The sequence below is a fragment of the Panulirus ornatus genome, chromosome 45 (genome assembly GCF_036320965.1).
Source record: "Panulirus ornatus isolate Po-2019 chromosome 45, ASM3632096v1, whole genome shotgun sequence".
Lineage (NCBI taxonomy): Eukaryota > Metazoa > Arthropoda > Malacostraca > Decapoda > Palinuridae > Panulirus > Panulirus ornatus.
The window spans coordinates 1,041,094-1,052,077 of NC_092268.1; the positions used below are offsets into that span (position 1 = coordinate 1,041,094).

Sequence of the window (10,984 nt, forward strand, 5' to 3'; positions counted from 1 at the left end):
AAAAAAGGTGAGAACAAGGGAAGTAAGGGGAGTGGGGGAGGAAGGGGAAATGGTATTTAGGAATCAGTGAGGGATTGCGCAAAAGAATGCTTGTGGCATGAGAAGCGTGGGAGGTGGGTTGATTAGAAAGGGTAGTGAGTGGTGGGATGAAAGAAGTAAAGATTATTAGTGAAAGAGAAGAGAGAGGCATTAGAACGATTTTGCAGGGAAAAAATGCAATAGTGAGGAGATGGATAAAAGAAAGAGGCAGGAGGTCAAGTGAAAGGTGCCAAGAGGTGAAAATAAGGCAAATGGAGAGTTGGGGTGAGAGAATATCATTTACATTTTAGGATAATAAAAAGATGTTCTGGAAGGAGGTAAATAAAAGTGCGTAAGACAAGGGAGTAAATGGAACTTCAGTGAAGGGCGCTAATGGGGAGGTGAAAACAAGTAGTGGTGACGTGAGAAGGAGATGGAGTGAGTATTTTGAAGGTTTTTGAATGTGTTTGATGATAGAGTGGCAGATATAGGGTGTTTTGGTCTAGGTGCTGTGCAAAGTGAGAGGGTTAGGGAAAATGATTTGGTAAACAGAGAAGAGGTAGTAAAAGCTTTGCGGAAGATGAAAGCCGGCAAGGCAGCAGGTTTGGATGGTATTGCAGTGGAATTTATTAAAAAAGGGGGTGACTGTATTGTTGACTGGTTGGTAAGGTTATTTAATGTATGTATGACTCATGGTGAGGTGCCTGAGGATTGGCGGAATGCGTGCATAGTGCCATTGTACAAAGGCAAAGGGGATAAGAGTGAGTGCTCAAATTACAGAGGTATAAGTTAGTTGAGTATTCCTGGTAAATTATATGGGAGGGTATTGATTGAGAGGGTGAAGGCATGTATAGAGCATCAGATTGGGGAAGAGCAGTGTGGTTTCAGAAGTGGTAGAGGATGTGTGGATCAGGTGTTTGCTTTGAAGAATGTATGTGAGAAATACTTAGAAAAGCAAATGGATTTGTATGTAGCATTTATGGATCTGGAGAAAGCATATGATAGAGTTGATAGAGATGCTCTGTGGAAGGTATTAAGAATATATGGTGTGGGAGGCAAGTTGTTAGAAGCAGTGAAAACTTTTTATCGAGGATGAAAGGCATGTGTATGTGTAGGAAGAGAGGAAAGTGATTGGTTCTCAGTGAATGTAGGTTTGTGGCAGGGTTGTGTGATGTCTCCATGGTTGTTTAATTTGTTTATGGATGGGGTTGTTAGGGAGGTGAATGGAAGAGTTTTGGAAAGAGGGGCAAGTATGAAGTCTATTGTGGATGAGAGAGCTTGGGAAGTGAGTCAGTTGTTGTTCGCTGATGATACAGCGCTGGTGGCTGATTCATGTCAGAAACAGCAGAAGCTGGTGGCTGAGTTTGGTAAAGTGTGTGAAAGAAGAAAGTTAAGAGTAAATGTGTATAAGAGCAAGTTTATTAGGTACAGTAGGGTTGAGGGTCAAGTCAATTGGGAGGTAAGTTTGAATAGAGAAAAACTGGAGGAAGTAAAGTGTTTTAGATATCTGGGAGTGGATCTGGCAGCAGATGGAACCATGGAAGTGGAAGTGAATCATAGGGTGGGGGAGGGGGCAAAAATCCTGGGAGCCTTGAAGAATGTTTGGAAGTCGAGAACATTATCTCAGAAAGCAAAAATGGGTATGTTTGAAGGAATAGTGGTTCCAACAATGTTGTATGGTTGCAATGCGTGCGCTATGGATAGAGTTGTGCGCAAGAGGGTGGATGTGCTGGAAATGAGATGTTTGAGGACAATGTGTGGTGTGAGGTGGTTTGATCGAGTAAGTAATGTAAGGGTAAGAGAGATGTGTGGAAATAAAAAGAGTGTGGTTGAGAGAGCAGAAGAGGGTGTTTTGAAATGGTTTGGGCACATGGAGAGAATGAGTGAGGAAAGATTGACAAAGAGGATATATGTGTCGGAGGTGGAGGGAACGAGGAGAAGTGGGAGACCAAATTGGAGGTGGAAAGATGGAGTGAAAAAGATTTTGAGTGATCGGGGCCTGAACATGCAGGAGGGTGAAAGGCGGGCAAGGAATAGAGTGAATTGGATCGATGTGGTATACCAGGGTAGACATGCTGTTAATGGATTGAATCAGGGCATGTGAAGCGTCTGGGGTAAACCATGGAAAGTTGTGTGGGGCCTGGATGTGGAAAGGGAGCTGTGGTTTTGGGCATTAATACATGACAGCTAGAGACTGAGTGTGAACGAATGGGGCTTTTGTTGTCTTTTCCTAGCGCTACCTCGCACACATGAGGGGGGAGGGGGGGTGTTATTCCATGTGTGGTGAGGTGGCGATATGAATGAATAAAGGCAGTGTGAATTGTGTGCATGTGTATATATGTATGTGTCTGTGTGTGTATACATATGTGTACTGTGAGATGTATGGGTATGTATATTTGCGTGTGTGGACGTGTATGTATATATATGTGTATGGGGGTGGGTTGGGCCATTTCTTTCGTCTGTTTCCTTGTGCTACCTCGCAAATGTGGGAGACAGTGAAAAAGCAAAATAAATAAATAAAATACAATTTCCCAGGAATACTCAACAAATTTATACCTCTGTAATTTGAGCACTCACCTTTATCCCCTTTGCCTTTGTACAATGGCACTATGCAAGCATTCCACCAATCCTCAGGCACCTCACCATGAGTCATACATACATTAACTATACATACCAACCAGTCAGCAACACAGTCACCCCCTTTTTTAATAAATTCCACTGCAATACCATCCAAAACCACTGTCTTGCCGGCTTTCATCTTCCGCAAAGCTTCCACTCCCTCTTATCTGTTTACCAAATCATTCTCCCTAACCCTCTCACTTCGCACATGAATGTGGCCTTTTTTGGTCTGCTTAACTGGTGCTACCTCGCTGACGCAGGGGGGTGGTGATGCTGTTTCCTGTGGGGTGGCACGGGTAATTGAAGAAAGCAAGCAAGTATTAATATGTAACTGTGTATATATATGTATAAGTGTGTATGTACATGTGCATGTATGGGTGTCTATGTATATATGTGTATATGAGTGGATGGGCCATTATTCGTCTGTTTCCCGCATCAGTGGGAAACAGCAATTAAATATAACAAATAACCATATATAAATATTAATAATTAACACAGACTAAAAAGAGCTAGAAAATCAAAAAATAAAATATCAAAGCCTAAAATAAATGAACTTGGAGAAACTAACAAACAGCCATGTCGAACATAGCAATCCAAGACCAGAAATTATCACCTAGTGCACTGAAAGAGGTACATAAAAAAGGACATGGAAAAGCAACAAATTAAGTACAACAGTCATATCTATCTATCTACGTGTATATCTCTGATGACCTTTCCTTTTGGAAACTCCCTCAAGGGGATGGCCATAGCATAACTCTCCTCACCCTAATAGACCACCCTAATATTCCTACCAACTACTACTACCTAACATCTCTGCCTGATCTTCCAGCCTACTACTTCTATGTAAAGCTCCCACCTAATTCTATCTACTACTTCTACTTAATATTAATGTTAATTTGCTGAGAGGTGCAACTGGAGGGATGTCTGATCATTATCTTGTGGAGGCTAAGGTGAAGATTTGTATGGGTTTTCAGAAAAGAAGAGTGAATGTTGGGGTGAAGAGGGTGGTGAGAGTAAGTGAGCTTGGGAAGGAGACTTGTGTGAGGAAGTACCAGGAGAGACTGAGTACAGAATGGAAAAAGGTGAGACCAATGGAAGTAAGGGGAGTGGGGGAGGAATGGGATGTATTTAGGGAATCAGTGATGGATTGCGCAAAAGATGCTTGTGGCATGAGAAGCGTGGGAGGTGGGTTGATTAGAAAGGGTAGTGAGTGGTGGGATGAAGAAGTAAGATTATTACTGAAAGAGAAGAGAGAGGCATTTGAACGATTTTTGCAGGGAAAAAATGCAAATGAGCAGGAGAGGTATAAAAGAAAGAGGCAGGAGGTCAAGAGAAAGGTGCAAGAGGTGAAAATAAGGAAAAATGAGAGTTGGGGTGAGAGTATCATTAAATTTCAGGGAGAATAAAAAGATGTTTTGGAAGGAGGTAAATAAAGTGCATAAGACAAGGGAGCAAATGGGAACTTCAGTGAAGGGGGCTAATGGGGAGGTGATAACAAGTAGTGGTGATGTGAGAAGGAGATGGAGTGAGTATTTTGAAGGTTTGTTGAATGTGTTTGATGATAGAGTGGCAGATATAGGGTGTTTTGGTCGAGGTGGTGTGCAAAGTGAGAGGGTTAGGGAAAATTATTTGGTAAATAGAGAAGAGGTAGTAAAAGCTTTACGGAAGATGAAAGCCGGCAAAGCAGCAGGTTTGGATGGTATTGCAGTGGAATTTATTAAAAAAGGGGGTGACTGTATTCTTGACTGGTTGGTAAGGTTATTTAATGTATGTATGATTCATGGTGAGGTGCCTGAGGATTGGCGGAATGCTTCCATAGTGCCATTGTACAAAGGCAAAGGGGATAAGAGTGAGTGCTCAAATTACAGAGGTATAAGTTTGTTGAGTATTCCTGGTAAATTATATGGGAGGGTATTGATTGAGAGGGTGAAGGCGTGTACAGAGCATAAGATTGGGGAAGAGCAGTGTGGTTTCAGAAGTGGTAGAGGATGTGTGCATCAGGTGTTTGCTTTGAAGAATGTATGTGAGAAATACTTAGAAAAACAAATGGATTTGTATGTAGCATTTATGGATCTGGAGAAGGCATATGATAGAGTTGATAGAGATGCTCTGTGGAAGGTATTAAGAATATATGGTGTGGGAGGCAAGTTGTTAGAAGCAGTGAAAAGTTTTTATCGAGGATGTAAGGCATGTGTACGTGTAGGAAGAGAGGAAAGTGATTGGTTCTCAGTGAATGTAGGTTTGCGGCAGGGGTGTGTGATGTCTCCATGGTTGTTTAATTTGTTTATGGATGGGGTTGTTAGGGAGGTGAATGCAAGAGTTTTGGAAAGAGGGGCAAGTATGCAGTCTGTTGTGGATGAGAGAGCTTGGGAAGTGAGTCAGTTGTTGTTCGCTGATGATACAGCGCTGGTGGCTGATTCATGTAAGAAACTGCAGAAGCTGGTGACTGAGTTTGGTAAAGTGTGTGAAAGAAGAAAGTTAAGAGTAAATGTGAATAAGAGCAAGGTTATTAGGTACAGTAGGGTTGAGGGTCAAGTCAATTGGGAGGTAAGTTTGCATGGAGAAAAACTGGAGGAAGTAAAGTGTTTTAGATATCTGGGAGTGGATCTGGCAGCGGATGGAACCATGGAAGCGGAAGTGAATCATAGGGTGGGGGAGGGGGCGAAAATCCTGGGAGCCTTGAAGAATGTGTGGAAGTCGAGAACATTATCTCGGAAAGCAAAAATGGGTATGTTTGAAGGAATAGTGGTTCCAACAATGTTGTATGGTTGCGAGGCGTGCGCTATGGATAGAGTTGTGCGCAGGAGGGTGGATGTGCTGGAAATGAGTTGTTTGAGGACAATGTGTGGTGTGAGGTGGTTTGATCGAGTAAGTAATGTAAGGGTAAGAGAGATGTGTGGAATAAAAAGAGCGTGGTTGAGAGAGCAGAAGAGGGTGTTTTGAAATGGTTTGGGCACATGGAGAGAATGAGTGAGGAAAGATTGACCAAGAGGATATATGTGTCGGAGGTGGAGGGAACGAGGAGAAGTGGGAGACCAAATTGGAGGTGGAAAGATGGAGTGAAAAAGATTTTGAGTGATCGGGGCCTGAACATGCAGGAGGGTGAAAGGCGTGCAAGGAATAGAGTGAATTGGATCGATGTGGTATACCGGGGTTGACATGCTGTCAGTGGATTGAATCAGGGCATGTGAAGCGTCTGGGGTAAACCATGGAAAGTTGTGTGGGGCCTGGATGTGGAAAAGGGGCTGTGGTTTCGGGCATTATTGCGTGACAGCTGGTGACTGAGTGTGAACGAATGGGGTCTTTGTTGTCTTTTCCTAGTGCTACCTCGCACACATGAGTGGGGAGGGAGATGGTATTCCATGTGTGGCGAGGTGGCGATGGGAATGAATAGGGGCAGACAGTGTGAATTGTGTGCATGGGTATATATGTATGTGTCTGTGTGTGTATATATATGTGTACATTGAGATGTATAGGTATGTATATTTGTGTGTGTGAGCGTGTGTGTGTGTGTGTACATTGTGTATGGGGGTGGGTTGTGCCATTTCTTTCGTCTGTTTCCTTGCGCTACCTCGCAAACGCAGGAGACAGCGACAAAGCAAAATAATAATAATAATAATAAGTCATGGTTACAGCTTAGCAAGTATTCAGTACAATACACAGCATGGACATGCCCAGTATTTGGTTAAATCTCACCTTCATAACACCTAGATGGTATAACTCTACAATAGTTCTACCCTATACACAGGTATAAATTACTACAATACTAAGTCGTATATGTGGCAAATTCTTTCTATGGAAATACCTGGTATACACAGCCACATTCTACCGTGGTCAGGACAAGGTTATATTTTACCATGACATCGACTTGCACATAGTTATACTGCAATACGCCCACTGTGTGGTTATGCCTTAAAAGTAATAGCTAATGCATTATTACTCTGAACACTGTGAAACATGTTCTATGTTTCCATATCAACAACGTGCCAGGTACTCTGATTACAAATCACTACAGTAACACAGTAAATAACTGTACAAGATCATCATGATATCAAATGCTGTTACATCTTACCAGAGGTTCTGCATCAGGAGCCTCATCCCAGGCACGGGTTTCAAATTCTTCCTCCATTGTTTGAATCTAAAAAGAAGAAAAAAAAAAACTCATGAAATTACACTTTCCACAACATGAAAATAGAGCCTGTGTTGGCTGCTGCATAAAGTCCAAATTATCACCAAATGATGAAAAGTGCTGATCACTTTTACCAAAACAAAAATCTATGTACTTCTCAAAAAAGCACCTTAATTGCGAGAAAATTGCATCTATGAGTAAATAAGATTTTGTTATAATAAACTAAAGAGAAATTTGCATCCATGGGTAAATAAGATTTTGACATAATAAACTTAGAATATGTGGGTTACAATACGTACATACACGATAGCTGTTTTAATTTTGTATGCATCTGCGGGTACTATCATTCAAGAAAAATTTATGTGACCGAGTATAGTAATTCCTCAACTTCTTGCACACTGTTGAAGCCCTCTATCAGAATAATTAAGAAAAAAACATGTTTGTTCAGCATTCCCAAAACCAAGCCTGACAGCCTAGCATTATGCTTCTGCGCAAACCCGAGCAAATCACGTGTAGCTGAAGGTTCGGAGAATAACACATCCATGTGGCACTTTCATGAAATGATATAAAGCTTTATTGTTTAAAACTTGATTTACACACCAAATAAAGCTCTCTAGAATTTAAACAAAGCATTGTGTGGATATATGGTGTCACCCGCCAGCAAGACCTGTATAAAATTCAAGACAGATTTTGATGAAAGTGGTACCAATGGATTTTTGAAAATCCATATTGTTGATATAGAGTAATTCTGCCCATCTTTCCTCAACTTCATGGACCTAATCACATTGTGGGGACACCACTCTATATGAGGTCTATAGTTTAAGGAACACATTAGTACCATTGTCGTCAAAATTCATCCACTGTAATACGTGTTTCCATAAACTGATGAACTGCCTCCACATTTTTCTTGTTATCTACAACAGTGTAGTGTTTTATCTCAACACTAGACTGTGTACATAGATAATAATGATGCCAAGTTGAAGAGACAATAGAAAATGCTTATGGTACATAACTGACGTACGATAGCAGGGCACAATTATAAATAACTACACTTTATATTAGAAATACTGACAAATATCAGATAAAAATGAGTTTCAAATCACCAAAACATTATATTAACCCAAATATTGTACAAATTCAACGAGTTAAGTTTATTTCTAAAGTTTACGAACGATGCGACACCCTTATTTGAGTGTTTCATAACTACCTTACTGGATAAAAACGTATCTACTTTTTAAATGGTACTAAGGTTACATTACTCACTTATGGTCGCTGCATACAGTAGATAATCTATTATCACTTCGTTATTATGGATGAAATATACAAGAAACGTGTTCCTGCATCACAACAAAACATTACGAGAGTCACGACGAACTTTTAATTACAGGTTGCGTTATATTTTATCTCATGGTTTTGTATCTATTTTCAGTATTAATTTCAAATGAATTTCATAAATGCTGGTTTATAATTTACTGAAGGAAATATTTTCTATTAGATAGCATATACTAAACCTTATTTGCATAATTCATTATATAAATTGTCCTAAAAATATTCTACGTAAGTTGTATATAAACACCATCTCTCAGGACGCTCTCTGATAAATCAGATTAAATTTAGAAATCTGATTTATCCTTCGGGCTGGTAACATGGCCCCTGTCACTAATTGTATTGTAATTATCTAGACATATTTAGGCTTTTTCATCAAAACTAGATATATTAATTCGGGTTTCGAAAGGGTTCTATAAAAGATTAATCTTCTGATAGAAATGAAATCGACCGTGATGGCATGGCTTGCAATGCTGATTGGCTAACTCCATTTTTCTTTTGACCAATTGGGAGCTTTGTTTATACAGGACGAAGGAGAACACGACTTATTTATTGCAACTATATCCAATGAAGGTGATAATCATGAGCAAATGTATATAAGATGACCTAGGCTGATGAACAAAGTAGGGATTTTCAAAGCTTATGTAATACATAAATCAGAATTTGGCTTATATGAACGGTATTTGTCAGTGAGGTGTTCATGATTACTCTCATCATCATAGTAAAAAAAAAAGTGAGGAGACACCATCAGGTGGCGGGAAACCAAGTGATGTTCCTCTCGTGTCACCGGAGCGAGCAGTTACCCTTTGGTTTCCCAATAGGTGAGATCTCGTGTGTGATATTGTAATTACCACTCTCGTTATAGATGATTAATGAGTTTTCTTAGATTAATGAGATGTCTTTAGATAAGAGGACGGTGTATGTGATTGATGAGGAAAGAAAACAAATCTGTCCTACTTTGAACTGAGAAATACCTCGAAAATGATAGTTGGCTCGTTAGTGTACTGGGATGGTGTATGTGGGGCTCGGTCATGATGGAACTGGTATGTTGTCAAAGGCAGGACTGACATTTGGTCAGCATTACAATAACTCTTGTGTTCATGTGTTATGGTGTTTCTTTAAGAGTTTTCTCGCGAGTTCAGTGAAAGATTCTTGGCTCATTCCGCACTGGTCATATACGAATGAAAATATTTATTTATGGATAAGATTTATTAGTGTCCAAGGAGAGTGTTGGCGCCACACGTATGAAAGTGGACTGCGAAAATAATGGAATGACGCATTTAATCCATTGTGGACACGTCAGTCTGTAAGATGCCTTATTGAATGTATAAGATCCCATTGTCAGTCTGTAAGATGCCTTATTGAATGTATAAGATCCCATTGTCAGTCTGTAAGATGCCTTATTCAATGTATAAGATCCCATTGTCAGTCTGTAAGATGCCTTATTGAATGTATAAGATCCCATTGTCAGTCTGTAAGATGCCTTATTGAATGTATAAGATCCCATTGTCAGTCTGTAAGATGCCTTATTGAATGTATAAGATCCCATTGTCAGTCTGTAAGATGCCTTATTGAATGTATAAGATCCCATTGTCAGTCTGTAAGATGCCTTATTCAATGTATAAGATCCCATTGTCAGTCTGTAAGATGCCTTATTGAATGTATAAGATCCCATTGTCAGTCTGTAAGATGCCTTATTCAATGTATAAGATCCCATTGTCAGTCTGTAAGATGCCTTATTGAATGTATAAGATCCCATTGTCAGTCTGTAAGATGCCTTATTGAATGTATAAGATCCCATTGTCAGTCTGTAAGATGCCTTATTCGAATGTATAAGATCCCATTGTCAGTCTGTAAGATGCCTTATTGAATGTATAAGATCCCATTGTCAGTCTGTAAGATGCCTTATTGAATGTATAAGATCCCATTGTCAGTCTGTAAGATGCCTTATTGAATGTATAAGATCCCATTGTCAGTCTGTAAGATGCCTTATTGAATGTATAAGATCCCATTGTCAGTCTGTAAGATGCCTTATTGAATGTATAAGATCCCATTGTCAGTCTGTAAGATGCCTTATTGAATGTATAAGATCCCATTGTCAGTCTGTAAGATGCCTTATTCAATGTATAAGATCCCATTGTCAGTCTGTAAGATGCCTTATTGAATGTATAAGATCCCATTGTCAGTCTGTAAGATGCCTTATTGAATGTATAAGATCCCATTGTCAGTCTGTAAGATGCCTTATTGAATGTATAAGATCCCATTGTCAGTCTGTAAGATGCCTTATTGAATGTATAAGATCCCATTGTCAGTCTGTAAGATGCCTTATTGAATGTATAAGATCCCATTGTCAGTCTGTAAGATGCCTTATTGAATGTATAAGATCCCATTGTCAGTCTGTAAGATGCCTTATTGAATGTATAAGATCCCATTGTCAGTCTGTAAGATGCCTTATTGAATGTATAAGATCCCATTGTCAGTCTGTAAGATGCCTTATTGAATGTATAAGATCCCATTGTCAGTCTGTAAGATGCCTTATTGAATGTATAAGATCCCATTGTCAGTCTGTAAGATGCCTTATTGAATGTATAAGATCCCATTGTCAGTCTGTAAGATGCCTTATTGAATGTATAAGATCCCATTGTCAGTCTGTAAGATGCCTTATTGAATGTATAAGATCCCATTGTCAGTCTGTAAGATGCCTTATTGAATGTATAAGATCCCATTGTCAGTCTGTAAGATGCCTTATTGAATGTATAAGATCCCATTGTCAGTCTGTAAGATGCCTTATTGAATGTATAAGATCCCATTGTCAGTCTGTAAGATGCCTTATTGAATGTATAAGATCCCATTGTCAGTCTGTAAGATGCCTTATTGAATGTATAAGATCCC

At 39.7% G+C, this 10,984-nt stretch overlaps 2 protein-coding genes across 28 annotated transcripts in view; one reads left to right on the plus strand and one right to left on the minus strand.

Annotated features, from left to right (window-relative positions):
* The window catches only part of LOC139762968 (negative elongation factor D-like), a 395,386-nt gene extending 387,235 nt beyond the window's left edge, over positions 1 to 8,151 (minus strand). For all 6 annotated transcript variants that reach the window (XM_071688389.1, XM_071688387.1, XM_071688388.1 and 3 more), the window contains exons 1-2: positions 8,030 to 8,151; positions 6,710 to 6,775 (exon numbers count right to left, since the gene is read on the minus strand). In XM_071688389.1, the coding sequence (XP_071544490.1) occupies positions 6,710 to 6,766 (57 nt within the window). In that variant the 5' untranslated portion in view covers positions 6,767 to 6,775; positions 8,030 to 8,151. The remainder of the gene's footprint in view (positions 1 to 6,709; positions 6,776 to 8,029) is intronic.
* Positions 1 to 10,984, plus strand: part of LOC139762966 (uncharacterized) — a 167,883-nt gene that overhangs the window by 89,128 nt on the left and 67,771 nt on the right. The window lies entirely within an intron of this gene.